This window comes from Esox lucius, chromosome 9, assembly GCF_011004845.1.
Source record: "Esox lucius isolate fEsoLuc1 chromosome 9, fEsoLuc1.pri, whole genome shotgun sequence".
Lineage (NCBI taxonomy): Eukaryota > Metazoa > Chordata > Actinopteri > Esociformes > Esocidae > Esox > Esox lucius.
This window is the reverse complement of record NC_047577.1, coordinates 12,433,580-12,455,790: the sequence shown is the minus strand read 5'-3', so window position 1 is coordinate 12,455,790 and position 22,211 is coordinate 12,433,580. Positions and strand designations below refer to the sequence as shown.

The window sequence follows — 22,211 nt, the reverse complement described above, 5'->3', positions numbered from 1 at the left end:
CCACTGACCGTTGTTACGTCATTTTGTTCTCAACAAATTACACAATGCACAGTAAAGATTTTGATCTGTAATACATTTAAATCATTGAGACCCAATGTGTGATTTAAGTGTTCCTATACTTTTTTCATGTTATGTCCAGGTTATTCATTAGACCCCGGACATCATGGTTCCAAATAAAAAACAAATAAACAATTAAATGAATTAATTATTTAACATGAACACGACATACAGACATCAAATTGTAAAACATGCTGTTGCTGACGATGATTTAGCGCATTCACTCCCTCACAGTGAATAACACGACACAATGCAAGCGCGTGTGTGCAGCAGGGCATTACATCCCATGCTTTCCATCGATGATTCCTTGTGGTCAACTGAATGAAGGTTTGAGCAGAGCAGAAAAAATTTAACTAAAACAAGTGCTGAGTCAGCATATCCGTCTACGCCAACCTGGCTGTGGGCAAGAAGGAGAAATTAGTATGCCGTTCACAAAACACTGGAGGGAAAATCTTTTAAGGCTTAAGTACAGCCAGAAATGGTATAAAGACTGCGTATTTACATTGGGCTTTTTTTTTTTTACTTTCCAGCAAAGTACTTCAAATAACATTAGATGCTATTGTTCGATCCTATATTCACACCATTGAAGTTGTGAAGATGGCTGTATAATTCCATTAATGAAACTAGAACAATAACCGCTAAATCCCTTATTGTGGTGGAAAGTCATTCAAGGCCCAGGAAACATTTTCTTTTCTTTCTTCTTTGCTTCAGTATTCATGAACACCCTCTGTATATTCAATACTTAAATTGCTGTACAGGAACTGTGAAAGCATGGCCTCAGTGGTATATTGCACGCACTGACCATAATGCCCGAATGACCATAAGGCTAAATCAAGACTGTATGATGTGTGTATTCTGCATGTAGTCTGTAATATATGTGTATTCTGTACGTAGTCTGTATGTATTTGTGTTCTGTATGTATTCTGTATATATGTGCAGTCTGTATGTAGTCTGTATATATGTGCAGTCTGTATGTAGTCTGTATGTATGTGCAGTCTGTGCAGCAGTCTATGACAGAACAACAATGGACTTCCCAAAACAGTGTTACGTTATACTATAAACCGGGTGGTTCCACTCCTGAATGCTGATTGGCTGAAAACCATGGTATATGAGATCATATACCATAGGTATGACATCACATATAATTTTTGTATTGTAAATGTACTTCCAAGCGATTCATAACAGCAATAAGGCATCATAGGGGTTTGTGGTACATTGCCAATAAAATACGACTAAGTGCTCTGGCTACGCACTCCACAATGCATGGTGCTAAGAACATCTCTCAATCGTGCTATATTAGATATATAACACACCCCCTCATGCCTTAGTGCATATGTATAGCTTTATTATCTTTTAAGTCGATATTCTCAGTAATGTGTGGTAAATTAGTGGTAAGACTGTTTGTACGCATGGACACTTTACACACACACACACACACACACACTCAGTGCCTTTAAGTGTGTCTGGCTCTCTCCCACCCCGTCTGCTGCAGCACTCCCTTTTTTGCGCCACCGCCCACGATGAACCTGCCCGCCCACAGCCTGTCCCTCCCTCCCTCCCAGCCGGGGAGACCCTCTTCTGCATGAGGGAGAACCAGGAGCAGCCTGCACTCACATTACACAGGAAACAGTACGACAGAAAAGGGCTATGGACACTCACACACTGACTGGATGACTCTCCAATCTATAGTCAATAACTGGCTGACTGATGCCCAGCGGTTGGAAGGGCTCGGCTCACTCTGTAGCTCAAAGCTGACAGACTGACAGTGATTAAAGAGAGGAGGCAAGAGGCCAGAAGAGGAGAAGAAGAGCTTTTAAGTGATTGTGCGTTTTTTTTTGTGTGTGTGTATGGGCGCGTGCGCGTGATGGCATCGGAGGGCAATGGGTTAAGGGGTCGAGGGGAACCTCTCCATGCACCGTTCCAATCTGACATCTACTCCCACAGTGCTGTTCAGCAACAGGAGTATTCTGCAACCATCTGGCTGAGAAGTAGGGAGAAGCTAGAGAAGGTGAGTGCCCCCTAATGCACCCCTGGTGACATTATATACACACAGACGGAACGCTTGGAAAGATGGAGAAGGAGCTTGGGGAGATGTCAGAGGAACTTGGGGAGATGTCAGAGTGACTTGAGGTGATGTCAGAGGGACTTGGGGAGATGTCAGAGGGACTTAGGGAGATGTCAGAGGAACTTGGGGAGATGTCAGAGGGACTTGGGGAGATGTCAGAGGGACTTGGGGAGATGTCAGAGGGACTTGGGGAGATGTCAGAGGGACTTAGGGAGATGTCAGAGGAACTTGGGGAGATGTCAGAGGGACTTGGGGAGATGTCAGAGGAACTTGAGGAGATGTCAGAAGAACTTGGGAACTTTGGGAGATGTCAGAGGTACTTGGAGATATGTCAGAGGAACTTGGAAACTTGGGGAGATGTCAGAAGAACTTGGGAACTTTGGGAGATGTCAGAGGTACTTGGAGATATGTCGGAGGAACTTGGGAACTTGGGGAGATGTCAGAAGAACTTGGGAACTTGGGAGATGTCAGAGGTACTTGGAGATATGTCAGAGGAACTTGGAAACTTGGGGAGATGTCAGAAGAACTTGGGAACTTTGGGAGATGTCAGAGGTACTTGGAGATATGTCGGAGGAACTTGGGAACTTGGGGAGATGTCAGAAGAACTTGGGAACTTGGGAGATGTCAGAGGAACTTGGGGAGATATCAGAGGAACTTAGAAACATGGGGAAATGACAGAAGAACTTGAGAGCTTGGGAGATGTCTATGGTAGGGAGGCTGGAAACAGGTTGGGGGGGTTGGCTAACAGTCCTCTGTGAGACCCACTTCATTACGATTAAACAGAATTGATTGATGAAAGGAACTCCATAGAGCATTTATCCCCATATAAGCTGATTTAACTACACCAGTTTTGTACCATGTTCCAGTGACATGATCCAGTGCTTTGACTATCAAAGAGGCATTGGCACACTACCCACAAATTCAATATATAAAATGTAATGCTTTGCCAATGCTGTATGACATAATTAAATAAATATGACATATTTTTATAATACAAATAACAGAACATTACCACAACATTCAACCTCGAAAAATGAACAACCCATCCTCTAGCAACATCGAAGGTAAAAGTATTCCAGTGTATTCCTGTGTGGAACAGACTGTGAGCGTTTCTTCCTACAGCCTCTGGAACCCATTCATTTGGCATGCCTGTAGTGTAGTTAGTCACCAGAGGTTTGAAGCAGAGGAAGTGTACTTCGCTGTCTCTAAAGAGAATTGATTACACAGTCACACACTCAGTGACTGCTTTAAGTGGTGCAGACTGAGCTCAAACTTTATCCCATGTTCATTTTTAAAGGGTCGAACTAACATGTTGACTTTCAGGGTTTTTTTCCTCCTTTTTTTTATATTTATTTATATTATGACAGTAACTGAAAAGGGTAATGTGTATTAATTTTCTGTATGTTACCGTAACCCGAGCTAACTCCCCAACCGCAGCCTATAGACTTCCTGCTACCTCTAAAGTGTACCATCTTATAGGCAGTTAGCTTTTAGCTGAAAATGTGTCTAAATATTTTATGGTTGGGGGTTGTGAGGGACTGGCAGTTCTGTCTGCTTTGAACTCCTATTGGTGCTTGTAAGGTATGAAGCCCCTCCTAATTCTTAAAACAAAACACCAAATGCCACATAAAAAAGCAAACGTTTTTTTCTGGTTGCCCCTTGACTTGCGAAACGGAATGTATCCTTTGTTTCTTCAGTTATCAAGTTTTTTTTTTTTAAATCTAAAGACAAGATTGTTTTGTTTTGTTTAACTTTCCATAATGATGTGTGAAGATTTTTTTTTTATTAGTGTGCAGGTGAGGTAAAAAGAAAAAAAGGATGAATATTCATCCATTGGGGTGAATAGCGGGGCAACTCATTCCAAGGGAGTGGTCCTCTCATCCAGCCAGCAGAGCAAAATGCCATTCCTAAAAAAAACATTGTATTAAATAAAAAAGAAATCTGTCAACTACAGCCCTTTATTTTTATTTATTTATTTATGTAGTTTCTTACCCTCAAGCTTGGCCATCTCCAAATACACGTTTTCTTCCAAATTTAGTTTTTTTGGGGCCACTATTAGACATCGTTTTTGGGGATGGGTTGTTGTCACCTTCCCGCACGTCATGCCAGTACTTTCAGCATTTACCTCGGCATGTAAGCTCTGCCAAATGGGCTGGTTGTCCTCGATAAGGATAATTCAGCCGGTTCCCTTTAAGTAGGCAAGCTCAATGGGACGCGGCTACAGCATTTGAACGGATTTCTGATTATATTCAAACCCAATTGCTGCGGAGTAGAGATCGGCCCTTTGTGCCGGAGGAGGTGGATGTGCCACTCTGCCCCCCTTGTCTTTTACAACTGGCTGCTCTCAACTGTTAACAGTCTGCAGCCCCACCCCGCTATACCCAGACAGACGCCCGGCAGACGTGGCACACATCAGATGATGTATAAAAACAAAACACCGGCCCCAACATGTAAGCCCAACACTACCGATGCCAGGAATCTAGATATTTTAATGACCCCATAACTACAGTGCATTAGTGCCTTTAATGGAATAGTAATAGGTAGGAATAACATGTAGAGTATTATGAAATAAATAGTCAAACAAACTAGGGAATTAAAGTTAAATGAATGTGGAAGGTACAGTAGTAGATTCATTTTGTGAGTAGTTAAGGACGCTGACACATGTAAAGCAAGCCCGGTGAAAGAAGATGCAGCAGACATTCCCCAGAATTCATCCGTCTCCTTGTGTCATTGTCTGGTCATCACGTCTCACTACACACTGCAGTGATCTGGTATTACCTCTAACCAGCACCGGTACTGGTTATCAAAAGCAGGGTGTGGTCACCTGCTGGCTTTATGCACTATGGTACTCTAAGATGGTACTCTAAGGTGGTATTCACAGGTGGTACCAAAAGGTGGTACTCTAAGGTGGTATTTTAAGGTGGTACTGTAAGGCGGTACTGTTTGTTGGTACTCTAAGGTGGTATTCATAGGTGGTACTGTAAGTTGGTACTCTAAGGTGGTATTCTAAGGTGGTATTCTAAGGTGATTCTCTAAGGTGATACTCTAAGGTGGTATTCTAAGGTGGTACTCTGAGGTGGTATTCAAAGGTTGTACTCTAATGTGGTACTGTAAGCTTGTACTCTAAGGTGGTACTGTAATGTTGTACTCTAAGGTTGTACTCTAAGGTGGTACTGTAATGTGGTACTGTAAGGTGGTACTGTAATGTGGTACTGTAATGTGGTACTGTAAGGTGGTACTGTAATATGGTACTGTAAGGTTGTACTCTAAGATGATACTGTAATATGGTACTGTAAGGTTGTACTCTAAGGTGGTACTGTATTGTGGTACTGTAATGTGGTACTGTAATGTGGTTGTGGAAGAGCATGAGCCTGCAGACCAGAGTCACCGGCTAGATGGATGAGCAGAAGGACATGGTGTCAGATGTGGTGAGGAGAAAAATGTTCCCCACAGCATAGCAATGATAGAATAAACCAATACATACATACAGCAAGTGCAATATTTAAAAAATGTATTATATTATACAATGTACTATATTCTTATTTATCTATGTACTCATTTAGCCATTTCATTCCTGTGTTAATTATTTCTTCATTTTAGAATATGGCACATTTGGTCCTCCATGTAGTAGTGATAAATTCAATCCCGTGAATATGAGAACTAAGTGAAATCTGGCAAACTATGTGCCTGAACACTCATTAAATGGATGAATGCAGGATTCTGTTTTACAATCCGCGGGACTTTTCGATTGATTGGACGGGGCTGCATTGCAATAAATTAATTATTGTGAAGGCCTTCTGCTGCTGAGTCAGACAGAGAGTGTAGCAATAAACAGAGAGTCACTGTGCTGCTTTGTGGATCGGCAGCATCCAATTCATCCCTGCATTCGATCCGCTTTGAACTTCCAATTGGTATTAAAACCTTGGTCCTCTTTCTTCGCCAGTGTGCTCAAGCCTCCCCCCTGTCCGCTAAGCATCCCTCAACCCTTCGCCAGCACAGCGACGGCCTCCCCGTCGGCGACGGTACGCTCAGCGCGTCACGGACGTGGAGCCTCACTGTGAGGCCGTGCCGGCACGTGGACACCTATTTCGGGGGGGACGCGTGAATGAGCCCTGCGCCAGAGTAAAATAACACAGCGAGAAAACCTATGTCACCTTGACGATGGGGCAAGACAGGCAACGTATTGTATCGTAGAAGTATGACGAGAATCACGCGAATGGCCAAAACATCTGTTTCGTCAGTGATCCCAAACCCTCTCCTACAGCTCAGCTCATACAGAGCACTTCATGCACAGAGACATCACACATTAACACGTTGCATGGAGTTGAGCTCCGCGGTGAACTGAGTGAGGCTTGCATATCCGGCTGAAGGGTTAATCGGTCTCTCGTGTGGGACTGTAAAATGGAAACGATAGTTTTTGTACTGATAAAGAGGAGCTGCCGATACATTCAGTTGAACTGAATTTGATGCATGGATGTGTGACGCTGCCAAAGATGCATTTATTCCAGCACGGACAAGCTTGACAAGGACAACGGGGAAGATTTGTTTCCGGCCTCCCTGCTTCGCCCACAGCCACTAGCACCGTTACTGTCAGTCCCCCCCTGAGTTTGAAGTGCTTTACAGGATGTGCACCCACCTTTGACAACACTGGCCTCTCTCGGGAAACGTCTGAACTCTTCCTGTCAACCCTGTCCATCTCTCTCTCTCTCTCTCTCTCTCTCTTTCCAACCCCATCCCAAACTGTCTTGGTTCCTCGCTCAGAGGATGACATGCAGAGGGCACCTCTGTCAGGAAGCCTAGCGGTTTTCCTCATGACTAATCACCTGTTCCACAGCCTCTACCGATCCTCTGGCTTGGCACGCGTACCGAAGCCGTCGCTCACGACAGAGGAGGGAGAGGCTGGGTGACTGTTTCAGAGACTAGAGCAGGACTAATCCCCACACCTGTCAAGCCTGGTTCTCAGACTCTATTTCAGTGAGGACGGTGTGACTGGGCTGATGCCACCTGTCTTCGGGGGAACAGGGTTTTGGACAGTTCATTCAATTTCACCAAAACGTGAACTAATCTCGGTCCCCAAAAGCTAATGTCAGTTTCTACAGCAGGACGCTTTTTCATGTATCTGTCCAGCAGGTGTTACAGAGTGCAGGGTCGTGACAGCATCACGTTTCGAGGTTTTGGACCCTTTGGAGCGATGAGGGGAGCCCGCTCAGTATAGCGACAGACATCTGTCCTGAAGGTTGTTCGTGGTCACATTATGTAATAAGTCAAGTTCAACTTCTTCTATCAGTCTCTATCTCTCTCTGTCTGTCTCTCTCTCTATCTCTCTGTCTCTCTCTCTCTCTCTCTCTATCTCTCTTTCAGTCTCTCAATCGCTCCCCCCGTTGCGGCGGCGGATTTAGCCTCCTTCAGCAGACGGGGGGCTGGGGGGGGGGACGCTCTTCACTCACGCCACTGCTAAGAAATGCCAAGTAGTGAAAAAAGGAGCGGCAGAAGGATTGAGGTAAAGAGAGATATGACAGCGTTTCACGCCCAGATGGGCATGCAGGAGAGCGAGGCTGCTAATCAGATGTGGGCTGGAGCCGAGCAAGACCGATGATGAGGTATTGACATGTTGTGGATGCTGACGGCCCAGTGTGCAGTGCATCAGCCCAAATGACGGAACGCAGAACATTTAAATGCAGGGGGGGGGGGGGGGCGTAAAAACAAACACAGCTCATTTAAAGATTTACAATGGGATTGTGTCTGTGCATCAGGTACTCACAGTGGGACACACTGCAGGTACAGTATTGGACACAATTTACAATGTCAACGTAGGGAATCAATTGCGTGTGTGTTGTATGGTTTATAATCCTTAGGCACATCTGTTTGCTTGGACATACACACGTGCACTTACCCGCGCGTGCACACGCACGCACGCACGCGCACAGTTCAATGTGGTTTCCGCTAGTTTAGCTTCGCGGGGCAGGTGAGGAGATAGGGAGTGAATCTGTTAGGAGGCGGTGGTGCTGGGGGAGGGGGGGGGGGGCTTTCACATTGGTTGTTTAAGCAGAAGGGGTGGGCACGTGGGCCCGTCCCTACTCCCGTCTGTCTCTGCCAGTGTGGAGGCGAGAGAGGAGCGGAGCACACACGCCCCCAAACACACACACACACACACTCTCACCGTGGACTTAGTAGAAGAGCGGCCGCCGGGCGAGCGCGCACACACGCAAACCCACACAAACACGCACACACTCACACTTGATTCCGCCGGAGGGGAAGAGGCAGGAACCATGTCGGGGCTGACTGGGGGAAACCTAGGACGGTTAAACCACGGAGCTCAGCCCACACCGCCTGGACCATGGTGGTAGCAGCACGGGGGACAGAGGCTTGTCGGGTCACTGGCAGCAGGGGGGACGCGGCACCTGATTATCAACCGTTAGTTCACCATGTCTGACAACTTCTGAAGGACCGCCGTGCCCATGGCCCACACTACCGCACACACACAGGAGCCCATGAAGGTGAGGCAGATTCAGGTTCAGGCATCCCTCTTCTGATTGGTTCTATGTGTGCATTGTGTTGTTATTATTATTTTATTGTTCTCAGCCTCGAAATTGGTCTCGCTTGGCTGTTTGTTTGAAAAGGTGCAATCGGCTGGCTTAACTTCGGCGGCTGAGGATTTTAATCCCAGATTTTGATATCGCAGAGAGGCGAAGCAGGCTGCATGTAATTGACTTGAAATGAGTGGCGTGCAGAAACAACTGTTCGTTGGGAGTAGCGTCAGCGAATGAATGGGACTTTAAATGGCTGTGGAATGAAAACCATGCCAGAAAACCAGACGTGAGAATGTAGCCAGTGTGTGTGTGTGTGCATCTTCATTTATCTGACAGCTTCTGGCATGTTGTATTTGTTGCGGTTGAATTTCCCAGAGGATATTAACGCCGGTGAAACGTGGCGAGGTCCTTGACTCGGCTAAATGAACCGTCGGGAGGAGCAGTCCCCCCCTCACCCCCTCACCCCCGGGTCCCTCGGCCCGGCAGACCGGTGCAAAGTGCATCCGGCTGTTTCTCTTTCTCTCAGCATGAACGCTCACGACAGACAGGCTAGAGTAGACAGTGGTGGATGGCCCGTGGAAAATTGACTTGACTATATTTTTCTATGGATGCCGTCTGACTCACCTTCTATTTTTGTTGCACTTTCAGAAGTTTCCTGGATTGCAATGTTGACAAATGCATGACTGACTTACGGTTAGGCAAGAAGGAGGACTCAGTTCCTCCTTCTTGGGGAAAAGCTGACAGGGCCAGAAAGAGACGTCAATGAAAATATTCTATACGACAGTGAAGAGACACATTTGTCGGGACGGTGGCAAATTCGCCCCTACCCAAAAGCTGCAGTTATCGAATAAGGCTCCAGGGCAATAGCTCCTTCACTAACAGACACATGGGAAGCTGACAGAGGCCCTGAGTAGATGTTGATTAAATCACAACGTAGAAGAGAAAGAGAATAGATAATGTGATGCAGTCACACAGCCCAACACTGCTGAGAATGACACAGACCAGCCCACCCAGAGTGTTCTAGTAAGCAGAACAGAACCGTCAGACGGCGGTTTTAAATAACGTTTTAAGAAAGCAAGTTATCGAGGACACCTCTCAAAGAGCAATGTGTTTTCTGAGCACTGACCGCGGTGAATTGCAAAAGCCTTCCCCGTTTTAATTAAATCTCAGTTTCAAACACACCAGAGGAGAAGAAAATGTCAACTGATGTCTTGGGCGCACACAATATCGATGTTTTCATATATCTAGTCTGTAGGTATACGAAAGCTTAACACTATGCTTGTAAAATAACATTTTAAAAAGGAGGCACTCAACAGTATTTACAAAGCAAAGCAGCCAAATGGGAATTTTAACCAAATCCCTGAGGCACTTGAATAAAGCAGTGGGCAGGACTGCTATAGAAAAGCCCCACACACATAAGTCCCTGCTCATTTCATTCAATGGAACGGCGGTTTGCTTCTTCCTCTCCTACCCATGCACCTTTACTGTGAATACATTTTCCTTCAGTTTGGTTAGGTGGACTGTTTCACTTCACGTTTCCCCTCAGCTTCTTCTCGGCATAAAGCAGGATTTGAGAAACGCCTATTGTGTGTGTGCGTGTTTGACCACACCTTCACATATCCACAGGGGAAATTACTCCTTAATTAAAAGGATTCTTCGAACGATGAATTCCACACGTCAGATATGTGCAATGAAATCTGGTTTGGTTACTGATCATGCAAATTCTGACTTGTCAACTTTTTAATATATTAACGGCTTAAATGCAAAACTAAGAGAGGATTTCCTTGAGTCCAAATGGGATTGTCAATATTTAATGTTGCAAATTTTCTCCTTGGCTTAGTCGTTGTAAAATGTAGGTGCCTTTATGAAAAGAAAATGACTATTGAGGTGAGTTCACTATCTGAGATATAACATTAAGATTACTTTCAACAACATGGAAATACCATTAATTGATTATCAATGGTCTTGTTTTCATTTTTTTTCTTGGCTGAATTTCTATTACTGCTACATAGGGATGTAAACTGATAGACTGCATTCTATAATTTCATTGATGCTGTGTTCAAAAACACACACGTCTCAATTTCACAGTGGAGGCGGAGGTGGAAGAGCTTTTATAGGGCCCCCTGATTACACGAAATTAGCTTTCAGACGGTAAACGTTTATCTCAGCTTCAAGGCAACGGGTATAGAAGAGAATGAGACAAGCTATAAAACTACATGTTCTCTCTGCCCAAAATGTGGAACAGCAAATGTCAAATTCTTAAATAAATAATTCTTAAATAAACAATCAAGTGTGTGTGTGTGTGTGTGTGTGCGCGTGTGTTGGACATTCAGATTCAGCTTTAACAGTGGAATGGTAGTAGAGGCTGGTTAGACCCATCATTTGCTTTCCCAACTCTGCATTTTTAGGATTCAAATTCAAATTTGAGTCATGTGTTACAACTTCAGTAATGCTAACTTGCATCATGTATAAATACAACGTGTGATGAAATGTATCTCCCTGTCTTTCAGTCTCAGCAGAAGTGCATAGCCATTTTTGCCCTGCTGTGCTGCTTCGCTGTGCTGGTGGCACTACTGTTCTCCACCGTGGACGTGTGGGGGGAGGAAGAGGACGGCATCACCGAGGAGAACTGTAACAGGCACTGCCGGTAGGAAGGACAGGAATTATAATGGCGGGGACCTAGCCTCCCACTACCTAAACCAACATCATCACAGGGGTCCAAACCAGCCTGACGGGACGCAAATGTGTCACTTCCTTATAGATGCATGTCTACAAGGTTATCAACGAGACATTTCTGCAGCTGCGTGTCTTGCAACATTATTAACAAAGCCCTATTTTGTTCAGAGTTGTGTGCATTATCACGGTCAGAAACCTGACATGTGTAACTGTATACACCATCTGCGGTCGAAACGACAGATTTGTGATGACCTACAATTCCCTATCTGCACTGCGTTAAACCGTATGCTTTCTCATCAGCATTGTCCTTGTGGAGAACATTCCAGAGGACCTCCCCCTTTCTGTAGATGGTGCAACCCACGTGCCCCTTTCTGCAGGCCTCCACAGCCTGTTGGACCAGGCCAAACATTCGGTGGAGGTGGTGTCTCCCGTCTGGAACCTCAACTCCTGGGACCAGGAGACATCATGGCCCAACTCTGCCAAAAAGGTATGATGTCACGACGGGAATGCCAGTGCTTTGTCTTCCAGGTGTGCTGGGTTGCACCACCTCAAGGCTCATGAACACGGCTAAGAGTTCGCACATTTGTCTGTGGGAGCTGGATACATACAGCAGCAATCAGGAGAGCTATTTAGTTCAGCTAAAGTTAAGGCACTTATGAGCATTTCCCAGTCGAATAAGCATGGCGAGGCAGTCAAAAGAGTAGCTGAATTTGTCCCCCGGAGTCTCTTACCTATTATACTCTCCGGAGAGGTCTGGACTAAACATCAGAGACACTTAATTGGCAACATCAAATGCAGCAGCATGTGAATGAGGCGAGGCATTAGCAATTTCTTCAACCAGAGTAAAATTACCGGGGGGGTTCCAGCGAGATTTAACCCGGAGAGATGCTGTGTTACCGTGCAGCACTCAAACCATTTTACCCACCCAGAAAATTAATATTTATGAACATCTCCCCTCTGGGACCGCCTAGAGCGCGACCCATTAAATCAATACTGGCAGGTTAAATGGATACTAGCCTTCTCAGAGCCAGTAATTGTCTTGGATAAAGACATTCACAGATTGAACAGTAACAGTCATACGCAGTACATCGCCTTCTCTCTCAGGGCCAGCACCTATTCCAGACACTGCTCCAGCTCAAGTCCAGAAAGGTGAAACTGAAGATTGCCAGCAGTCTCCTAGACTCTGCTGAGGTGAAGAAGCTCGCCGAGCACGGTAAGTGATAGACATCATTGATGCATATTAACCCTGCACGGCCTACAAAAGAAGCAATTTATTATTCAGCTAATGTTGCACTCCGCACTGTACTGGCTGTAACATACAGACGCACGGTCATGTCCGGCGTACAGTTCCAGCAGTGTAATCTCTTCTCCACCAACCTTCACTGTGCGATGTCCCTGGGAACACTCGACGCCACGAGGTCAAACCACGAGTCTGCAAATGGACTGAAACAACCGCTTCCTCCAGCATCGGCTCCCCCGCCTCCAAGGCTGCTTTGGCATTCTGAGAAACAACTGGCCGTATCGGCAGCCTTCCCTCAGCATCCTAACGGGATGCATCATCATCATGCCCTTGAGCAAGGCACTGGCACAAGGCCCCTTCTCTGGGAATCCCTTGGAGTGGTGCTGAGGCAAAAAAGTACATCTCCATTTCCGCAAGGAAATTGGACAACGGAGCTGTTGCTCTTCCTTTTCATCTGTGACTGTGCGTTCTCCCACCAGGTGCGGAGGCTCGCTACGTGAATATGAGCGCTCTGACCAAAGGCGAGCTGCACTCCACCTTCTGGGTGGTGGACAGGAGTCACATATTCATCGGCAGTGCGAACATGGACTGGAGATCGCTGTCCAAGGTACCAGCCTGGGAGGATTAGAGTAGCAGTTTGCTGGAGGAGATTTGAGAAGTGATTACCTGGCACTTTTTAAGTGCCAGTGCCAGCTGGTGGTGGAACTACTGTTGAGTGTAATTAACTACCCAGCCGATGAGGAGTCCACACACACACACGCACGCACACACACACATACGCACGCACACACACACACATACGCACGCACGCATACACACACGCGCACACGCGCGCGCGCACCGACACACACGCACACGCACACAGCTAAACAGCAGGGATCTCCACACTCCTGATAGAAAACTCAGCAGAGAGAAAATATTTCTCAAGCTATGTGCAGTAATGAGCTGTCAACAGCCTTCGTCAGCTGAAAAGCTGTTACACACACAGCACACTGAACCAACCACCATTTCCGACAAGAGTATTATACCCTAACAAGTCCTGGTGTAATAGGATCAGGGGCCAGGGACTTCACTGGGTGTTCACGGTAGCCTTGGTGATTGGCCAGCGAATGACATCCTCACTGGCGTTTTTGTTGTTGTTATTACCGTGTGCTGTGGACAGTCTCTACGGCGGTTTTCAATTCAATTCAAATTAGACCCTAGGTTGCGTTGATAAATCCTGTTCATTACTTTAAATTACACACCATGTTTTCTCATTAGCCCCCCCGCCCCCCCCCATTGTGATTCACCTCTATACACTGACTGAAAGTTGCTGAAAGAGATGGTTTTAAACTCCCCGCCGCTATTCAACATTGACCCCCCCCCCCCCCCCCCCCCAACCCCTGCTTCCCCCCCACAGAGGAAAGAGCTCGGAGTGATCCTTTACAACTGCAGCTGTCTGGCCATAGACCTCCATAGGGTGTTCAGCTTCTACTGGCAGCTTCAGCACCGAGACTACATCCCGTCCATCTGGTCCAAAAGAGTCACGGCCCTCTACGGCAGAGACAGCCCCGTCACCCTGTACCTCAACGACACCGAGGTCACCTCCTATGTGGCAGTGAGGATGCGTTATTGAATATGTACGACATGGGTTTAAATCAGCGGAGGCTGGTGGAACGAGATACCAGGGGACGAGCTCCGCCCCCGGCATTACGACACACCCATCCTCTGGTTTGTAGTGAGACCAGCCTCCGCTGGTCCACACCCCTTCACCCTGTTCATCTGTTGAATATTGATTAGGTCGGTGGAAAAGTATGGGGAGCCTCAGTGGGAGAAACAATATAATGCAGTAGGTTTACCAGTGTACAGGGAGCCTCAGTGGGAGAAACAATATAATGCAGTAGGTTTACCAGCCGTCTTATTAACTGACGAATAAGTTAATATTTAGTAAAAAAATTTAATAAAACACAGTTATGTTCCAAACTTGAATGGGGAAAGACTTCCAAAACCCGACGACACAGACACCAGCTTGTTTTACTAATTAATAAGTTGACACCCTCTAAGGCGATTAATCATGTAAATGCTGCGCCGAAACAAACAAAATATTTCCAATCAACGCGTCGGCATCTAATGCGAACGTAATGAATCTTGCCGTCCTCGCAGCGACGAGATGTTGATCGACCAACGACAGCACATTCATCATCATAACAGGAAGTAATGGAGTAACGGAGTAATGGCGTCCTACTGTGATACCGCTGTGGGCAAAACCTTGCCCTCCGCACCTTTTGCCTCCGCTCGCCTCAGCGGAGTCCTGACAATGATGCATGTTCGGGGTTACACCCGTTCATCGCCCCCCCCCCCCTCCGAAACTCCCAGAATTCATTAAATATTGAGACGGCCTAACATTTAGGTAATGGGAAACTGCATAACAACTTTTGTTTTGAATATGCGCTCGAGTAGGACCGGCAGGCATGGAGTGATTGCGCTGACTAGGTTTTGTTACAAAGGCCATATGGTGCCACACGGATTTGGAAAATATATTTCAGTAGTCGGTCGGATCTGTGGAAAATGTTATCGGAACATAATCTGAGAGTCAAGTTGTCTGTATGTTCTTCTAATCACAGCAAATGGAAGTGAATTCATGGACGTGGCGTTCCCGTGTTCATCTTGTGGTATTCCTTCCTTAGACGTCTCCAGAGCTCTTCTGTCCTAAAGATCGGGCCAGGGACATAGATGCCATTCAGGATGTGATTCAGCAGGCCAAGTCGTTCATCTATATCTCCGTCACAGACTACCTCCCCCTGCTGATAAGGACCTCTCCAGGATCCGAGGTTTTAAGGTGATGCTTCATGAATGTTTTCGGTGTGTTCACCTACCTCCTTTACGGCTTTTGAAATACATTATCAATGAATTTCCTTCTATTTTGCATGGATTTCAACTTTTGGGACAACTACTCCAGCTTTTTCCTGAATGTTTGGCGTCCATGTCCAAAAAGTTACTTCCTGACCACTTCTGTGGGCTTATGAATAAAAGGTGTTGACCTAATTTAAATGGAACCAGAAGCAGTGACATGGTTTAACCGCTAGGTTGTTCGACCAAATCCCGGAGCCGGTAAAGTGAACAATCGGTGGTTGTGTATTTTATTCCTGTAATTGCTAGTAACATCCATGTCTTGACTTATGAAAAAGAAAACACTGACGGTGAGCCGTAAGTTCAGCTTTCTGGAACGCATTCTGGAGTTTTGGGGTCACAGATTGTACACGTGGCACTGCCAGGCTAAACATGTGGTGTTGGTGCGTACATGTGTTCCATGTCATCAAGATCACATACTTTCCGACTTGAAATTTCAAACCGCATCTCTGTTATGTGTTCTTACCAGCTGCCCCTGTAGTGCCCCGCAGTTGTTCTAATGTCCTGTGGCCTTGCGACCCTCCCATCAACACAGATACTGGTCTCCCATAGATGAGACGATACGTGAGGCGGTGGTCCTCAGAGGGGTCAAAGTTCGTATGCTCATCAGTTACTGGAAGCAGACCAACCCGCTCACCTTTAACTTCATCATGTCCCTCAAGTCGCTGTGCATGGAGCTGGCTAACTGTTCCCTAGAGGCCGTGAGTGAATAGAAAGAAACACAGAGGACTGCTTATTAAAGGGATACTATCATATAGCTGGTTCTACACAGTATATGGGGTGGATGGATTTACGTTTACATTAGACTGCAAAGGAAGTGAACACTTTTTAATTATTGACTGTATAATTTTAGTGGGAAATGAAGTGGTGGCAGCTTAAATCTGGTTGCCAGACAGTAGGTACCCTTCCACTGCAGTGGCAATCAATTTGGTTTTATGACTGGTGTTTTTATTTTTGCAGAGGTTTTTTAGTAGGAGGGATCAGGTGGATGATAGCCCATCTGGAATAAACCACAATAAGTACATGGTGACAGACAGCGCAGTCTACATCGGTGAGTTATCCAGCCTGCACTAGCTAGAGCAAATTGACCTGATACCTCAAGGGTGTTAACACACACAAAAAGCAAACACACACACAGAAAAGCAAACATACAAACACACACACACACACTCATTTAAGGTGCTCAATCTAATAGGATATTTTTCTTTTTCCTCAGGGAACCAAGACTGGGTGGGAAGTGAATTTGCCTACAACGCTGCGACTGGACTGGTGATCAGGCCCACAAACCCTCTCAGGGAGGGAGGGGCCACCATCCTGGATCATTTAAAGGCTGTGTTCGAAAGGGACTGGCATTCGCACTACGCCAAATCCCTACATGCCACTGTCAAGACCAACGACGGAAACAAACACCGGCACCTCCGACAGCCGCAGGTCAAAGTGTGAACGGACAAGGAGGACAGGCTGCAGGGGGTGGCATGGACCCCGAGCAAGAACGTTCTGCACAAAAGAACCAGCACTACCTTTAACATGTCACGAAATGGGTATATTAACTAGGAACAAAACCCGTCAGGCGTAGTTTGACTTGGTAAATGTTTTGCTGCGGCTTGCAATGGTGCGTTCGAATGAATACACTACGTGGCTTATGACAGCCTGTTACGGATGCTCCGGATGATTCTAAAATCTGGTTATGCAGTCCAAATGAATACACTCCATGGCTTATGACAGCCTGTTACGGATGCTCCGGATGGTTCCCAAATCCGGTTATGCAGTCCATTGTATGCATTACTGTAAGCATGAGCTGCATGGAGGTCAAACATAACAGACCATTAATGGGGTCATTATTTTCAGGACCTCTCTATTGGAACTGACTTGTCGGATTTGTTCATAGGTTGATCATGCCTTTCCCCCCCCAATATTTCCTCAGTGTTAAAGCGGGACTCAGCCTTTTCCCACTTTTGCCCCGGTAAAAAGCTGAGGGATGGGGCTGGGATGGGGTGACTGACCATTCATGACATCACCGTTATAGTTTGAACCAGGTGTTGAGAGAGCATTTGTTTACATTACTATTAAAGTTGAACAAGCTGTTATTTGAGGTTGTCATTGCACAAAATATTGAGACATTTGAACATTATTTTGGTTAAGAACCAATGGATAAATATAGTTAATTTATCAGTCAAAAGAATGTACATAGCAAGTCCACATTTTCCCTTTAATGTTTTATAATAATCTGTATAAAGGCATTACTACAATATACAGTGTGCTTGGCCTTAACAATATTGCACATGCTTATGATGCTATGTCACATAAACAGATATATATATTGCAGTATTACATGATAGTAGTTGTGCAACTGCATGATGTGCCTTTTAAGGACACTGACATAAATGTAACATCCCACACTTCCTTAACACACGCTTAAAGCCTAAAACAATCACAAGCGCACAACATGTAGATCATTATGACCTGCAACAGAAGACCTCATCCTCAAAGAGAAAAGCATTAAGTATGTATGTAATAATGATTAATTAACATGAAAGGAATGTAGCCTATACTATAATAGGCATGTACATTTATGATACAGTTTCGCCTTGTTGGTGTGTGATAGAATGCTAAGTGATTTTATACTTAGGCCTAACTGTAATAAAATATGAACTGTACCTTAAGAATATTGACGCTCCTCCTTCCACTGTTTGGAAACAACTGGAAGTTGCTGGGGGACATTAATTAGTTTATGAAATGTGTTGTTTATTTGGTAAGGTTAAAGAAATATTGTGTGCGTAGGCACTTGTGGTCTTGGGTGGTTACCCGCCCACCTCCTCGAGCCGGACTGAGCAGCAGTTTTGAGATTATAAATAAAATACAAATGTAGCCTAGGCCTTTTGCTGATTGGGTACAACAGGGCATCATCGCTGACAGGCCGACTGAACAATTTGTCAATGCCAAAGTATGTGTGCGGAGTGTAGTTTTTTAAACAATAGGGAGATACATGTAGAAGCTGTTTTTTCATGTTAGAATACAGCATTTATTTTGCTGAAATAAAACGGGGTTGCAATCGGAGCACATTATAAATATAATTTATGAAATGAAATAAACATTTCAGTTCAATGATGTCTGATTTATTATCCTTACACTTTAGAAAACACTAGTCGAATAAGAAATGGGAGATATGACCAATTTTGCATTTGAAACAAATAGCCAACGAAAACTGCAGACAGTGCCTTTCCACGCGATCAACGTGCCTTAAAAATCTAATGAAACGCAGCCAAACGTCATCGTCGATTGCGGCCTTGATGTAGCTACACAATTAAATTAACGCTTTTTCCTACGAAGATCAGTTATGTATGCTCAACTGTCCTCTTAACAAGCAAACAAGTCGCAGCAATGAGAATCGCTAGAGTGCGCGTCCACGCACAGGGTGTGGTGGGGGGGGGGGGGGGTGTTCGGCAGGGACGATGTTTTCTGCACAGCGCTGGCTCCTCTCCGCGGTCCGGCAAAAACAATACCAGATAACCACGCGTAGCATCACTGCTTAACTCTTACAAGGCAGTTGTTTGTGCTTGTGCCAGATTACGAAACAACTGGAGGATGTCGATGTTATAATGCGATTATAATTTTTTTTTTTGCGAGTGGCTTGTGACTTTTTGGTTTTATTAGTCCCGACTTGACTTTTTACTGGCCCATGGCCATCGGGACATCGTTATTGTCGAGCCCTGCCATTTATTTATATGATTTGAGTGCTTACATTTCTGCCCAGTGCCCACACATATTTTTGCAGGCTTTCCCACCAACACATTTATGACTACAGTTTTTCTGATCACGTCTAATAATGGCACGTTTTGCTTGGCTATTTTCAGAGCAAGTATAGTCTAAGTTGGAGATGTACATGTAAAATGTCAAAAGTAAAATCAAAAAGTGACACCTTCATATATTCTAGATTATTTACACATAAAGTGAAAAATGTAACGCCTTTTTTTGTTTCAATCTTTATGATTATGGCTTACTGGAAATCAAAAATCCAGTATGTCAAAATATTTGCATAAAACTTTACAACACAGCAATATCGACCTGAGAAGAGCTCTAATCATCTAATTAACTCCCTGAGCCTTCAAACTCTGAATCTGGTTCAGCACACAGAACCACAGTCATGGGGAAGACTGCTGACTTGACGGTTGTCCAGAACAGTGGTTCTCAAGGGATACCAGGCCCCCTGGGGGTACTTGGCCTCTCCACAGGGGGTACTTGAACACACCCATGAGACCATAGACTTACTAGTGAAATTAACATGAGGGTGTAGTTCAGGGTCACTCCAAGCACTGCAAAATATTTTGGGGGGTACAGTAACTGAAAAAGGTTGGAGACCACTGGTCCAGAAGACACTCATCGACACCCTCCTAAAGGAGGGTAATCCACAGAAGGTAATTGCTGAAAGGGCTGGCTGTTCACAGAGTGCTGAATCAAAGCATATTCATGGAAAGTTGACTGGAAGTGTGGTAGAAAAAGGTGCACATGCAACAGGGGTGACCGCAGCCTTGAGAGGATTGTCAAGCAAAGCCAATTCAAGAACTTGGGGGACTGAGGCTGGAGTCAACGCATCAAGAGCCACCACACACAGATGTCCAGGAAATGGGCTACAAGTGTTGCATTCCTAGTGTCAAGCCACTCCTGAACCAGAGACAACGTCAGAAGCATCTTACCTGGGTGAAGGAGAAAAAGAACTGGACCGTTGCTCAGTGGTCCAAAGTCCTCTCTTCAAATTAATGTATATGTTGCATTTCATTTGGAAATCAAGGTCCCAGAGTCTGGAGGAAGAGTGGAGAGGCACAGAATCCAGGTTTGCTTGAAGTCCAGTGTGAAGTTTCCACAGTCAGGGATTATTTGGGGTGCCATGTCATCTGCTTCTGTTGGTCCGCTGTGTTTTAAGTCCAGAGTCAAAGCAGCTGTCTACCAGGAGATTTTAAAGCACTTCCATCTGCTGTCAATCTTTATGGAGATGCTGATTTCCTTTTTCACAGTTTCAAAACGACTGGCAACTGGTTTGCTGCCCATGGTATTACTGTTCTTGATTGACCAGCCAACTTGTCTGACCTGAAGAGGAAAATTAGATACACCAGACCCAACAACCCAGATGAGCTGAAGGCCGCTATCAAAGCAACCTGGGCTCCCATAACACGTCAGCAGTGCCACAGGCTGATTGCCTCCATGCCACGCCGCATTGATGCAGTAATTCATGCAAAAGGAGCCCGACCAAGTATTGAGTGCATAAATTAACATAAAGAGGAAACCGTTGCAAGTGTTTTGTGTTAATTATCTGATTATTGCTTAGAGGTGTCACATTAGAGGTGTCACATTTTGATTTGAATTAAGGAAATAAAAATTATACGATATTCGATTTTTTGTTGCTGGAAAATTACTGAGCACGGAGCACCTTTTGCTAAGCGATATTCACCTAAGTAGGACTTCCCACAGGCTACAGGACTGAGGTACTATTAGGGCTAGCGACCAGACCGCATGACGAAACGTCAGGCTTGTAGTGCATGATTCTACCACATGGTGGTGCTATAGCATTATATTGGAATTGGAGTTGTTTGTTCGAAGTGAATGCAATCAACGATGTGATTTACTTTTTCACAAAATAAATTGCAGAAATAGAATAGGCCAATAAAATTAAGACTACTTATGAAATCAATAGAAATTGAAGGAAATAATACAAAATGATAACATAAAATAATATAGATATTTGTATCATGTTGTCCTCTGAGTTCTTTTAATGTTTATTTTTTACTGGATTGCAGTAGATGTATTTTTCACTTAAATTATTCACTTAGATGACGGAACATGTCCCATGTCCCATGTCCATGTCTGTCATCTAGTACATGCTCCGTCATCTAGTACATGCTCCGTCATCTAGTACATGATCCGTCATCTAGTACATGCTCCATCATCTAGTACATGCTCCATCATCTAGTACATGCTCCGTCGTCTAGTACATGCTCCGTCATCTAGTACATGCTCCGTCATCTATTACATGCTCTGTCATCTAGTTAAGGAGGGACCTCCTGATGCTGGTGAATTCTTACAGCTTTAATCACAGAATTTTTTATACTGATCCCCTGATCTGGGTCTTTCCAGAACGTTGTCCCTTTTAGTTGTTTTGAAGGCTCCTTGGTGATCATGGTTGTGCGTTTGCATTACAGTTCAACAGAGGGAACCTACTAAAATGGATAAATGTGCTGTATGCTAATATTATTTGAATCACTAACAGTTTACAAGTGGAGGCCTATAACTTGTGTGTGATGTTAAAAGGGTGATTGGTTACTGTGCTAATTCAGGATAGTTGTTACAAGGGGGGTTAGCTTTGATTGCAAATCCAAATTTAAATGCATGAAATAGATATACTGTTGAGAAGTTCAAGGGGTACTCTTTCTATAGACACTGTATTGTGTTTTTATGGAGTAGCCTTAATGTAACCTAATGGTGGTGAAAGAATGGAAAACTTGTGGCTTTTTCATCCCCGCTTCTCTGTAGATCGTGCGGGACGTGTGGCCTATTTTTAAATATCTCCTTCAAAAAAGACATGCTGGTTTCTTTTATATTGGTTTAGGCAATTTGAAATGCATGTATTTGTGAGAATGGTATTTTATACATTTCGTTTGATTGATTGGATGTGATTGATTGATTCATGTAGCCCACTGATTGATAGCCAGTCCCTGTGTTGCTTGTGCCTGCTTTTTGATGAAAGGAAATTACCCCTCCA

The 22,211-nt window shown here is 44.9% G+C and overlaps 1 protein-coding gene across 1 annotated transcript; it reads left to right on the top strand.

The window, feature by feature from the left end:
- Positions 1-1,921: 1,921 nt before the first annotated feature.
- LOC105012208 (inactive phospholipase D5) lies at positions 1,922-18,509 on the top strand. The gene is made up of 10 exons (XM_020049500.3): positions 1,922-2,065; positions 11,163-11,299; positions 11,629-11,815; positions 12,433-12,541; positions 13,048-13,175; positions 13,968-14,165; positions 15,235-15,386; positions 15,993-16,158; positions 16,418-16,508; positions 16,674-18,509. Exons 1-10 carry the CDS (start codon positions 1,922-1,924, stop codon positions 16,898-16,900), a joined length of 1,539 nt encoding a protein of 512 aa, XP_019905059.2. The 3' UTR covers positions 16,901-18,509.
- Positions 18,510-22,211: the final 3,702 nt, after the last annotated feature.

Coding starts and splice junctions, on each gene's coding strand:
- LOC105012208 (XM_020049500.3), top strand. CDS start 1,922: ATGGCATCGGAGGGCAATGGGTTAAGGGGTCGAGGGGAACCTCTCCAT. Junction 13,176..13,967: donor ACTGGAGATCGCTGTCCAAG/GTACCAGCCTGG, acceptor TCCCCCCCACAG/AGGAAAGAGCTCGGAGTGAT. Junction 16,159..16,417: donor CTAACTGTTCCCTAGAGGCC/GTGAGTGAATAG, acceptor TTATTTTTGCAG/AGGTTTTTTAGTAGGAGGGA.